The sequence below is a fragment of the Aulonocara sp. 'chitande type north' Nkhata Bay genome, linkage group LG18 (genome assembly GCF_057382095.1).
Source record: "Aulonocara sp. 'chitande type north' Nkhata Bay isolate Kocher_YH1m ecotype deep benthic linkage group LG18, A_spYH_male_GT1.1, whole genome shotgun sequence".
Classification (NCBI taxonomy): domain Eukaryota; kingdom Metazoa; phylum Chordata; class Actinopteri; order Cichliformes; family Cichlidae; genus Aulonocara; species Aulonocara sp. 'chitande type north' Nkhata Bay.
This window is the reverse complement of record NC_141361.1, coordinates 34,103,151-34,116,687: the sequence shown is the minus strand read 5'-3', so window position 1 is coordinate 34,116,687 and position 13,537 is coordinate 34,103,151. Positions and strand designations below refer to the sequence as shown.

General features: G+C 42.5%; 1 protein-coding gene across 6 annotated transcripts in view; it reads right to left on the bottom strand.

Moving 5' to 3' along the window:
* Nucleotides 1-13,537, bottom strand: part of LOC147309048 (ryanodine receptor 2-like) — a 319,734-nt gene that overhangs the window by 129,490 nt on the left and 176,707 nt on the right. For 3 of the 6 annotated variants that reach the window (XM_086273380.1, XM_086273384.1, XM_086273383.1), the window contains exons 48-56: nucleotides 10,805-10,940; nucleotides 10,514-10,700; nucleotides 9,628-9,739; nucleotides 8,941-9,061; nucleotides 8,667-8,836; nucleotides 8,042-8,262; nucleotides 7,791-7,881; nucleotides 2,002-2,142; nucleotides 1,263-1,426 (exon numbers count right to left, since the gene is read on the bottom strand). In XM_086273380.1, coding sequence (XP_086129506.1) covers nucleotides 1,263-1,426; nucleotides 2,002-2,142; nucleotides 7,791-7,881; nucleotides 8,042-8,262; nucleotides 8,667-8,836; nucleotides 8,941-9,061; nucleotides 9,628-9,739; nucleotides 10,514-10,700; nucleotides 10,805-10,940 — 1,343 coding nt within the window. The remainder of the gene's footprint in view (nucleotides 1-1,262; nucleotides 1,427-2,001; nucleotides 2,143-7,790; nucleotides 7,882-8,041; nucleotides 8,263-8,666; nucleotides 8,837-8,940; nucleotides 9,062-9,627; nucleotides 9,740-10,513; nucleotides 10,701-10,804; nucleotides 10,941-13,537) is intronic. The other 3 variants (XM_086273381.1, XM_086273385.1, XM_086273382.1) reach the window with 2 other exon arrangements.

The following is a 13,537-nucleotide window of genomic DNA, read 5'->3' as shown; positions in this document are numbered from 1 at the left end:
GTACAGTAGATGCTCTGGTCCCTCTCCTGCAGTACAGTAGTGTTTCACTGACACCTATAAATTTAGACCAGAGCCCGACATATTTCATCATTAAAAGCATCATTACATTGTTACTGCTGTCATGGTGCTCTCTGTCTGACCTTTTGTATCTCTAAAAATATACTTTTCTCTTACAGGACCAACCAATCATCAACTTCTGCTTAAAATGTGATTTTCATGTTTTAATTAAAAAAAGACATTGTCGTGCCATGCTTTCATGTCCAGTAACATTACTGAGGAATAACCCAAGAATGCAAGCATCACTTTTTGCTTTGTATCTTGCTTATTCAGTGTGCACAACCTCTGTAAATGAATGGACTTCCATTAGCACTGCGCCCCCTGGATGATGCACAAGACATTACACTGTTTTTTATAAATGCTGCTTGGGAGCGTTAACCTGTTCCTGTTCGCATTGTACACGTCACAGGCGGGGAATATCATTACAGTCACGGATCAACCGGCCATCAGGCAGGAATCCACCAGGTATCTGTCATTGTCCTGTCAGGAATGAGGTGGTTATTTTAAGTGGCTGTATCTGTACCTCACGTGTTTGAGGCTTGGCCAGATGTTGAGGAGGGTTGTTGTCCTAACCCAGAAAAGAACTCTGTGATCGTAGACATTTGGTGCTGCTGAGCTAACCAGTGAATTCCTTCTTTTTTGCCACTTCTAAAATTCTTCCAATCTCTCTCATATGTTTATTTTAGTTTTTCAACCTGAAGTCCTGTTTGGTAGCTTATTCACTCTTAATACTAACTTGGGCACTGCCGGTTTAGAAATTACAGAGAGTCCCTGTTATCACCAAATGCAAGTTTGCTACTCAAATCAATCCCTGGCTCCTCATATTTGGATGTTGACATGTGCCTGGGGGAGGATACTGAACCCTAGTTAAGTGTAAGCATGTATGTGTTTCTTAAATAAAGAATGTTAGATAAATAATGTGTGTGTGTGAGCGAGTTTGAAGTGGATTATTCAGAGTAGAAGAGCATTTATGCACCTTTAAAAATGGGGGAATCTGCATAAAATGGCTTTGAACAGTTAATGCAATACTTTTGTTAACCCCCTGCTTCAATTATATCATAATGATTGTTTGATTTAAAATCCACCATGTTGGTATACAGAGGCAAAACAACAAGACATATCATTGTATCATTGTGCAAAGCATTCTAACCTGACTGTAAGCCAAACAAGTAAACATGTTACAAAGAAGAAAAAGATGTACATACTTGGTGGTGTCTGCAGGCTGTGGTGTGAAGTTTCCTTCTGAGTCCATAGATGACTGTTTCTCCATCATGGCCATGTAGTTGGACTCCATATACTCTGGAGGAAGAGCTCCAGCCACAGCACTAAGACATGGCAGCGCCAGTTTAAATAGCTCCTGGTCGTACTGCTACATTACAACACATACACAGTATGTAAGTGTGTTGCTTCAGACATTATTGTGAACATTGAAGGCTGTCTGTTTATCATTTGTTTAAAGCAAATAAACTTGGGGAATATTCAGAATCTGTCATGAGGGTGAAGTGAGGGTTGAAATAGAGAATTCCAGGCACAGCAGATAAATTATGAGTTTTATTAAACAGTGTGTCCAAACAAAAGGCAGAAATCTATCCAGCGAAGATTAGAGAAACATAGGGAGAAGAGACGGGCAGGAGTGGGTATACTGGTCTCCCTTGCTTCCTGCCTCCTCTTTCCCAATGGGCTTTACTTGGAGGATGAGCGGGATGCTTCCCTGCACCTTTTGGTCCTGATTGGTGTTTTTTGCTAATGTGCATAATGAGAGGCCCAACATTCTTTTGGAATCATTGGGTGGTGTACGCACCATCTAGGGACTATCGTGTTGCTGGTAGTAGGCAATGACGGTATAACTTGGAGAAGAGTGAGTGGGAGTAACGGCCTTGTTATGCTTGTCCATAGAAGTGCGACCCGTGTGCATTCTTTGAGCTACCACTAGATGAGCCTCACCTTGTGGGACAGGGCATCAAATATTCCCCAGAACATTTTCCTAGAGAGGTGCAGCTCTTCATCTGACGCTACTCCAAAATTGCCCCAACCTCCAGCCAAACAGTAGTACTTCCAGCAACGCTCGTAGTGATTGGTCAACAGCTGAGAAGTCAAAAGCACATTAATTACCAGTCAATATATGACTGAAGCCAAATGAGTAAGTAAGGTGTTACTGTAATTCAATCATATTTTCCCATAACAACTTAATGCACTTAATCAGTAACAACATTAGTTACTAACCATACAATTATACTGTTATTTGTGCTTCACGGATTTTACAGTTTTTCCACAAAGGGCTAGTGCGCATATTTTATAAATCTAATGGTAATTTGGTGTGTGCATTTGTTTTTTTGCACTGGGTAAGAACATTTCTATGTTTCATCTGTGCGTTTTCAGTGGGAGAAACATCATCCAAGTGACGTCTTCAGTCTCAGCTGACTGTAGGTTTCCCCAACCTTATAAACATTTGCATAATGACTGAAACTAGCACCACTGAATGAACAATGACCAGTCAAGGAGGTCATTTACATGAAAAGGGAAAGACCATCTCTAAATCGAGGAGGGGGCCTAAGGGTACATCTCTGGCCATCTTACAATGCTGTGATTGCAGCCATTCCCAACTCTCTGTGAGAATTTGCATATTAAGGATCAAGGAACTGACCTCCCAGCCCATTGTCCCTTCAGTGGTGCTAGTTTCAGTCATTGTGCAAATGTACTGTTTATAATGTTGGGGAAACCTGCAGTCAGCTGTGCATGAAGATGAACTGAATCAACCTTTTGGCATATTGATGAATGTTCTCCACTGCATGTAAAAAGATACACACAGTTGAATGGTAATTATGTGTAATTATCTGAAGTTCAGTTCAGTTCTTTTTTATTTCAAACATATACATTCACCAGCGTTTCATGAAATCATTCCATGCAGTTGTTTGAAAAGGAGTAGGCAGAAGTATATACTTATTTAGCCCCACCCCCTCAGGTTTACATCCTCATCATCTAAATTTGAACAACAAAAACGTATACACCGCCTTCAACTTAGAACATAACATCACAAAAAATATTTTCTCATGTTCAACTAAAACTATATTTAGATTTGCTAATTTGCAGAAGAAAATAAACATGAGTTTGACTGCTGTCTTGGGTTAATTGCATTTTCTTCATTCTTATACTTATTTAATATTTCTTTTTTGAGTTTTATTTTAAACTGGTTTATATCACTGCTGACCTTTATTTCTTCTTTTAACTCATTCCAGAATTTAACTCCCGCTATTGAAATAGACATCCTTTTCAATGTTGTTCTTACTCTTTGTAATTTTAAATACCTCCCTTCTCTTTCTAAGAACCATTTACTTATTTCGATTGGGAGCATCCCTTTCCTTGCCTTATATATTATTTGCACTGTTTTAAACTTCACCAGATCCTGGAATTTTATAGCTTGCGTCCTAATAAAGAGTGCGTTTGTGTGAGCCCTATACCCTAATGGCCCTTTTCTGCATTATGATTATAGTCTGAGTATTACTTTTATATGTATTTCCCCAAACCTCTACACAATAACTCATGTATGGTAATAGCAAAGCACAAGTGCCTCAATTCTATGCTTTATATTAACTAAAATGCCATATAACCATTTAGTGTAGTATTTATATTCGTTTATATTTATATTCGTTTATATTCCACCACAAGCGGACACGGTCACCGCCTTATGCGAGCTGCATGAGGCACTCACACAGCACCAGACACAACACCGGGACGCTGCGCTTATTGTGACGGGGGACTTTAATAGCGCCAACCTCAAACGCGCAGCGCCGAACTTTTATCAACACATCACCTGCCCCACCAGGGGTGAAAGGACACTGGACCACTGCTACACTACAGTCAAGGACGGCTACAAGGCACAATCCCGCCCCCCGTTTGGCAAATCTGATCACGCCGCCATCTTCCTCATGCCAAAATACAAACAAAGGCTGAAACAGGAAGTTCCGGTTCAGAGGAAGGTCGCGCGCTGGACGGATCAATCGGTGGCCGCGTTACAGGACGCACTCGATGACGCAGACTGGGGCATGTTCAGAAACAGCTCCGACGATGACGTCAACGTGTTTACGGAAGCGGTTGTGGGATTCATCGGGAAACTAGCGGATGATACCGTGGAGACAAAGACTATCACAACGTTTCCCAACCAGAAGCCGTGGGTGGATAAAACCATCCGCGACGCTCTGAGATCCCGCACCGCTGCCTACAACACGGGACTCATGACGGGGGACATGGACCCGTACAAAGCCGCGTCATATAACGTGCGGAGGGCGGTGAAAGAGGCGAAGCAGCGCTACGGGAGGAAACTAGAGTCACAACTCCAACAGAGTGACTCTAGGAGCCTGTGGCGGGGACTAAGGACAATAACGGACTATAAAGCACCAACAACCGGTATGACGAACGCGGCCGTGACTCTGGCAGACGAGCTGAACACTTTCTATGCCCGCTTCAAGGCTGCAGCTAAGGTCTCCAACAATGCTAGTGTTAGTGGCGCTAACGGCTGCAGACAGGAAGATACTGCCAGCACCGGAAACGTGCTCGTCATCTCCGAGCATGAAGTAAGGAGAGCCTTCAAAAGAGTGAACACCAGGAAAGCAGCAGGACCAGACGGCATCCCAGGTCGTATCCTAAGAGACTGCGCATACCAGCTAGCTCCTGTGTTCACTGAGATATTCAACATCTCTTTATCTCAGTCGGTGATCCCCACATGCTTCAAAGAGTCCATCATTGTTCCTGTCCCGAAGAAACCCCACCCTGCTTCTCTCAATGACTATCGCCCTGTAGCCCTCACCTCAGTAGTGATGAAGTGCTTTGAACGCCTGGTCAGAGACTTCATCATTTCTTCACTACCAGACACACTGGACCCACTACAGTTCGCTTACCGTCCAAATCGTTCCACAGACGATGCCATCTCTCATCTCCTCCACACATCACTCACTCACTTGGACACTAGAAGGGGGAATTATGTTAAAATGCTCTTCATAGACTACAGCTCTGCATTTAACACCATAATTCCCTCCACACTCACCACCAAGCTGGAGCATCTGGGACTCAGCTCATCTATGTGTCAGTGGATCTCCAACTTCCTAACTGGCAGACCACAGGCAGTAAGGATGGGCGGACATGTCTCAGCCTCCACCACTCTCAGCACTGGAGCCCCCCAGGGGTGTGTTCTGAGCCCCCTGCTGTACTCTTTGTACACATGACTGTGTGGCCACTACCAGCTCCACCACCATCATCAAGTTTGCTGACGACACCGTCGTGGTGGGCCTGATCTCTGATAACAACGAGACGGCCTACCTGAAGGAGATTAGGAATCTGGAGAACTGGTGCCAGAGGAACAACCTCCTTCTAAACGTCAGTAAGACAAAGGAGCTGATAGTGGACTTCAGCACTAAGCAGGAGAGGAACTACCAGACCCCCGTCATCAACGAGTGCCCAGTGGAGAGAGTGGACAGCTTCAAATACCTCGGAGTTCACATCACGCAGGACCTGTCATGGTCCTGTCACATCAACACCGTGGTGAAAAAGGCCCGACAGCGTCTCTACCACCTCAGACGCTTGAGAGACTTCCAACTGCCCTCCAAGGTGCTCAGGAACTTTTACTCGTGCACCATAGAGAGCATCCTGGCGGGAAACATCTTAACCTGGTTCGGGAACAGCACCATGCAGGACAGACGAGCTCTACAGAGGGTTGTGCGGTCAGCTGAGCGCACCATCCGCTCCGAGCTCCCTGACCTGCACTCAATCTGCAGCAGGCGGTGCTGGACCAAGGCCAGGAAGATGGTGAAGGACCTCAGCCATCCCAACAACAGACTGTTCTCTCTGTTGAGGTCAGGAAAGCGATTCCGCTCCCTGAAGACCAACACAGAGAGACTGAGGAGGAGCTTCTTCCCGCAGGCGATACGGTCTCTCAATCACACCACCACACAGTACTGACCCACACATATGGTTCTTACACACACACTGGACTTTCTGGACTTTGGTTTTGCACAACACTGGTCACTATATTCTTCATTTCCGGTTAATACTTGTACAGCTGCTGTTATTGTGTATATATTTATTTATATTTAGATTTCTTCATACATTCTTATATAGTTCTATATTGTGTATTGTGTATTTTGTTGTACAGTTATTTTATTTTCAACTTTAATTTATATATTTATCTTTATCTTATTCTTCCCAGTTAAATTTACCCTTCATTCTAATTTGTGTTGTACAGTTATTTCATTTTTAACCTTAATTTATATTTTATTCCTTCCTAGTTAAATTTACCCTTTTTAATTTTTCATATTTATTTCCTATCTTATTCATAGCCTTTTCCTTTTTTGTTCTCTTTAGGTCACGAGCAGTTGTCCAAGCATTTCACTACATATCGTACTGTGTATGACTGTGTACGTGACAAATAAAATTTGAATTTGATTTGAATTTATTAAGTGGACACGCCCTGAAAGTAGATAACAGGGAACCATCCTCTAGTGGAAAGTTACTGAAACATGGTTGTTTTGACTAGAATGAGAGAGCTGGTAATAATAATGGATTGCATTTATATAGCGCTTTTCGAGACCGTCAAAGCGCTTTACAATTCCACTATTCATTCACACACTGGTGGAGGCAGCTACAGGTGTAGCCACAGCTGCCCTGGGGCAGACTGACAGAAGCGAGGCTGCCATATCGCACCATCGGCCCATCTGGCCAACACCAGTAGGCGGTAGGTGAAGTGTCTTGCCCAAGGACACAACGACAAAGACAGACAGAGCTGGGGATCGAACCGGCAACCTTCCGGTTACAAGATGAGCTTCCCAACCCCCCTGAACCCCAAATAAATAATAATAAAACTGTTAAGTGTGCGTCACCATTTTGAGATCGGCGGCTGTAGGAGCCATATGAGTTGTTCCTTTTTTGATTAAGTGGGTTGGTTTAAATGGACTCACTGTATTGGTGCACGGGTGTGGGGCGTGTCTCATGGGTGTGGTAGATGATAAATGTGGTTGCACTCACCTCTTGATGTTGATGAGCAGAAAGGTAGGGTGAGCATGAGGCAAAACTTTCTGTTGAGCGCAGCTTGAATGATTTTGATGTATTTTAACTGTAACTTGATGGTTTATGTATATTTATGCACTAATTGATGCCATAGGCCAAGTTGTAGTTTGGCATAGTAGTTAGTGCAGTTCTTTGTGAGTAGCAGTTATTTGTTTGTGCAGTCTGTGCATTTGTTTAATAGTTACTCCCAGGCGCTGATTTGTATATTGGACAGTTGCACGTGGAATAAAAGGAGTAAATGGTACAGAAGTGTATTTTATGTGTCTATTGTTGCGCGTCATCTGTGTCCTCGTGTTTAGCCTGCCGTGGCCGTTGGTTGAGCCGCAACAGCGGCACTGTGTCATGCAGGACGCATCTCGCTTCTAGAAGTAATTTTGTGAGACAATAAAGTGTGAAAGGATCTACTGAGCAGTGTTTTGTCTTCCATCAGATGCCTCTGAGGAATCAAAAGAACGCGGTGAAGTGTTGATATTTAACACAATGCATCTTTGGCCATGTTATAGAGTACTGAAAATGTAATGTAATGAGTAGTAATTGCATTCTTAGGGGAGTAATTAAGTAGCATAACTATTAAAAACAAAAACTCACAAGTAAGATGTAATAGATTGCATTTTTAGACAACAACCTGAACACTGGTTCCTATACATGCAAACTTTGTTTCCGACTTTGTTTCTCACCTTCAGAGGCATCTTGGTGTGCTCATTAAGTAGAGGAACATCAAACACCAGCCTCCTGAGTAGGTGCTGCATCATTGAAGGCCTTAGCTTACTGTACATTAAGAGGATTCCATACGTTAGTGGAATGTACCATCGCTGATCAAGAATACAATCAAATACGATCTATAGCATGTGTTTTTAAAAAAGGGTAGACTAAATGCTAAATACTCATTAAAGGTTGACTCATATGTGCATGTATGTCTTCATCTTACCCACAAACAGCAAGCAGACACTCCTCTATGGAGTCCCTCTGAGCTTTGGTGAGGCAGCAGCCTTTGGACAGGCGATAAACCGTATGAAGCAGCGAGTCAATTAGTGAGGCGAACGGCTCCGTCCCCGCAAACAGCGGCGCACATTTAGTCAGGAGAGGCAGCACTGCTGTACACAGATACCTGTTGAGCGCCAGTGCCATGTCTGTGGCACTCAGAGCAACCTAACACAAAGAATAGAGAGAAACAATAACAACGTAATAGAGAAACTACATGTGTGGCATGTACATATGTTTTTATACCTCTGGGGGAATACTATACACAGTGAATAAAGTGCGTAGTTGTGCCAGTAAGAAACAATATCAAAGGCTAAGTGTCGTGTTCCCTGGGCCTTGGACCGATGGGCTTTGAGTTTTCTGGAGTTCTTCTGTTTTTTAGTAGTGATTAACTTTGTATTTTGGTTCTATTTTCTGTTGTGTTGACATTTATCCTTCTGTTGTTGGTTTCCTTGTTTATTGCTGTGTTTTTTGTGTGTGGTTCAGTCATGACTCCTTGTTAGTTTACCTTTTGTCAAATCTGTATTTCTGTTCCTGAAGAGAAAGAAATATACACACAGACAGAAACTTACGGTGTCCAGAGAGGCGGCAGACCTCAGGTCTGGTAAGAACCCAACCTCCAGAAGGTGGAGAAGAAAATTCTGGTCTTCTATACCATAGACACGGTCCAGGAACAGCACCATGGCTGCTTTGTGGTCTGGGCAGAAACCTGCTGACATGTCTGGCTCCACAACCAACCCATCTGTACATGCACGCAAACACAATTCAATTCTTGATTGCTGATATTACAGGATCAGTTACTGTTATTACTGGATTAGATGTCATCATGTCAGATGACTTTCTTACCTTTAGCCAGGTTAGGCATAGAGAATGAAATACTGATGACTCCCACCAAGTCTTCAATAGGAATAAGAGACCTCAAAATCGCTCTGATACGGATAGCTTCACCTTTACCAGCATGGATCAGCTAATAGAAAAGAGGTAGGGCTTAAGTGAGTGCACTATATACGTAAGGCTGCATGTAGGAGTTGTGCATTTTGAATCGCTGGTACTCCACTTGAAGGCCAGCCAGCACGGAGCCCGTAAGACCAGCGACAACTCTCACTATCAGTGACTCAATAATCCAAAATATTAAAACAAGCTCAGTCCCAAACCCCTCTTAGCTGGGAGCTATTGTCTGAGACATAGAGGATAAAGCTACGGGAATTCTTGCTTCCGGGCAATCTAAAAGTCTTTGTGCATGCAATATCTGCAAACAACAACTACTCAAAAGAGGCTTTGAAAACACATTCTGCTCACTAAAGAGACACGTCGAGCACACTTTTAATCTGTTTGTGAACACAGTCAGCTATTCAGACACGATGCAAATGAAGTCGGGAGAAAACTTCTCTCCTCAAACATTTCCTAAGGCATTTTCCAGTCAGGTGCTCTAATTGGAGATAGGACCCTGTATAAACAGGTCACTGACGAGGACGACAAAGACAAAACAGAGACAGCTGAACAAACGCACGTGTGCAGTACAAAGTAACTCACATGCATCTCTGGAGCACAGCGGCCCAGCAGGTCAATGAGAGCAGAGTAGAAGGTCATGATGGCATTTCCCATGTGAATTGTATCATCTTCCTCTTCCCCTGGCATGTCACTGCTACACACAGAGACACACTCTCATATTAAATGCCCCTAAATACTTCAGACCATTTTCTTCTGACCTGTTATGCTCATTTCCCACTCTGTGCTTGTACTGTAGTTACTCATGAACTTAGTGACAGGATAATTGGTTCAGGCTGATGTTTGTCTGAAATTGTTCTTTTCTAAATGGAAAACACAGGAAGAGATAATCTGCTTGAACATTGTTAGTACTGGAAATACGACACGTAGTTTAGGAAGTTACCAAAAGGTGTGCCGAAGGAAAATAGTGCGCTCAAAGTCATATCCAACTGAACCCTGGGATTTTGTGGCAGGCATTCATAACTATTCAATATATACATCTGCACAACAAATTATAATTGCTATGAGTCAGCATTTTGTATGCCCTAATTTCCATCTTAAGAAAATCCCTTAACATTTAACAGGTTGTTGACAAGCCATCTAGACTTGTAGACTCATGTACAGACCTTTGTAAGGAATTTAGTCTACCAGGCAGACCAAATGCAAACAGTCAACATGATTGTGCTAGCGAGCGCTTCCTGTTAAAAGTGAGGTCTTTCTTGCCAGTGTCGCCAAGTGCTGCTTATAGGGAGTTATCTGACGGCTGGTACCTTGAGTGTCTGGAGATAACTGCTGCTATGAATGGGTGCTGTATAAATATAAAGGAAATGTAATTGATTCTTGCCTGTTCAGTCCAACTGATCAGTCCTGTTCTGTCAGTGTGAACTTTAATATGTATATGTAAGTAATCAGGTTAGAAGTGTTGTCATACAGTGCCTTGCTGCTCTCAGACATAGGAGACGGACCATCTCTGGAGGGATCCTGAGAGATCTTAATGGCCTCCTCCATTGCTGCCAACAACCCATCACCACCTTCACCTCGAAGAGCCGGGCCAAAACATTCTGGTCGACGAATAAGGAGCCTTACCACAACATTGGCATTCTCCTCCACACTTTCACCTGGCCACATAACAGGGACAAGTTGCTAAGTTTGTGGTTGCACATGATACAAACTCCAGTGGAAAATAAATGATCTGACTGCAGTCGTATGGTTACATTTTTACCATTGCAGAAGACAGCAAAGCGCAGGAAGTCAAGGTATCGTTCCCCCTCCACAGGGTTCCAGCCAATGTCAGGGTATCCCTTACGGACCAGCATCACACAGCTCTGCAGCCCACACCCAGCTAGATATTGTACCACCTGCAAAAATAAATTATTATTATTATTTTGGGTTGTTTGTTTCAAAAAGAAAAAATATAGCACAGTGGAAAGACACCTACAATTTAAATTTAATTAACAGAGATAGAACAAAGCACAAAGGGCTTCAGCAGTATGGGATAGAGATGGACTGATCCGATATTACGTATCGGTATCGGTCCGATACTGACGTAAATTACTGGATCGGATATCGGAGAGAAATAAAAAATGTAATCCGATCCATTAAATATCAAAAAAGCACCTCACAAAACTTGCGACATGGCGACTCGGCTCATAACCGTAGCACGTCGGAGCAGTGTGGTCACGTGATAGAGCCGCTGTGTGTGTTTGTAGCCTCGCTACCAAACCAGCATTTCATCTCCGAGGAAGTGATCCCAGAGAAGTAAAGCAAGTGTGTAAGTCCATCTCTGAATGTTTGTAAAGCATTCCAGCGTTAAGCTTAACAACCGATATATGGAGCGACTGCCTCTCTCTCTCTCCCTCTCCTGCTCCTACTTCAATCATGAAACTGATCAATGATCAGCTGATCGGCTTTTCTCTCTTGTTTGTTTTTGGCCCACTTCGTGCCAGAAAGAGGAAACCAGCGGCTGAACAACAGCAGCACGTTTAGGGCATGAACAGGGAAAAGGGGCACAAAGACATACTTTTCTTTCTTATTCTCATTTAAAATGTCGAGCTTTTAATAAATAATTATCCGAATATTAAACCCAAAGTTTTAATCTGATGTAAAACGTATAGAAGTCCATTACTGTATATAGTAACTGTTAAGTTTAATATACCCTAGTAAGCTATAGTACTTTTTCCTTTGGGAAGATACCATCTGTGCAGTCTGCAGTTCTGTTGAAGAAAGATGTTGCTGGGAGTTTGCAACCCTATTAGTCAGGTTGCTTAATATTTCTGCTAAGTTCTCTTTAAAACACCAGAATAGGGAGGATGGAGCAGGTTTAAGTTTATTAGATTGATCAGTTTTGCTGAACTATGAAATATTTTGGGTGCAGTGTGTTCTTTACATACAGGTGTAACAGAATAGCTTTAGTGTTGTTGTTTATTTAAACTTGAGTATGAACTTATCAAAATGCAGCAAGATATTAAAAAACAGTTTTATTGATTAAAAAACACTATATCGGATTCATATCGGTATCGGCAGATATCCAAATTTATGATGTCGGTATCGGTATCGGACATAAAAAAGTGGTATCCCTAGTATGGGATGCCCGACCCGTTGCCATGGGACATAAACTGTGCCCATAGCTAGAGCTTGGTTCACATGACCGGCAGCGGGGACGGATCTACTGTGGTGGCATGTGCCACCTTAAAATAATCTCAGCGTGTAGCTTTCTGGATTTTATACTAATACATTTGTTTCCGGTGTCACCAATTCATAGCCTTTACAGACTATACGGGAATAATGGAAAATCTCAATTTGGCGGCCTGAAGATTTGCTTTGTGCAGGTGATGCTGTAGCCCAGCCACAGTCAGATAAAAGTAGAAACCTTTGGTCAGAATTACTACTCCTGTGGTGTAATGTACTGTAAACTCTAAAGCAAAATTCTAATAAGATGACTGTATAAAAAGTTATTGTTGTGTTGAAAGCCAAATACATTTGATTCTTGTTATTTATTCATTTTTGTTTAACAGTTGTTATTTTCTGACCTTGATGGACAATTTCATTTTTAACCAATGGGAATTGTTCTCCAGCCTTTAACCGTTTTCCGTTTGGTTACGCTGGTAAGGCTGATAACTAAATATGAGGAACATTGTTGCTGTTGAAAAAGAGGTTGAAAAGCGAGACGTCTGTTTTGTTAACTGCTAGATCTGGAGACCTGAAGCTGTTTCTTGTAAATGCAAAGTGCTTTGCACTGGCGAGTAGACTTTACAGTTGCCGCTGCTAACCAACATGCTGAAATGTTAACCCCGCTAACTGCTGCTATATAAACTCGTACTCTCTTTTTTCTAAGTGGTTTTAGCTTGGAAGCTGAGTACATATTTGCATCTACATGTTTTAAAGTAGTGTTTCTGCTAACCACTGCTATTATCAATTTGTATAATGAATGGGGTATAGTGAGACTGCTGTCTTAAAGGAGCAGTATGAATAAGACCTATGGAACTGATTAAGTTAATTTCATGATTGGTAAGGAATCAGATTAATATGCATTATAAAATATTTGATTTTGATAGCTGTGCACCAAATTTAAAACAGAACTTGAATTTACAAAGGAATACAGAACCGATTTGGGGGATGAAGTTTAAGCCTCATTTTGTACATGCTTTCTTCCTTAAGCAGACATGTTTATGTATAATTGTCAGCGTGCATGTGAAGTAACTCTGAGCTCTGTGGCATATTCAAAGGTGTAGGGAGATGCTGGAGAAGGTTATACATGGAGCCAAGGCTCACCATCTACTTTTGTAACTTTCTCTGAGGCAACAAGAACTTAACAGACCCTAATCTTCATAAGATGGCAGCTCGCACCCTCGCCAGATTCCCCTTGCACCCTGGATACCACCCGTTTGACCCGCTGCCCTGTGGTCGACACCTCAGGTCAATCAAGTCATATCTTCTTCCCCAGACTGTATTTTAT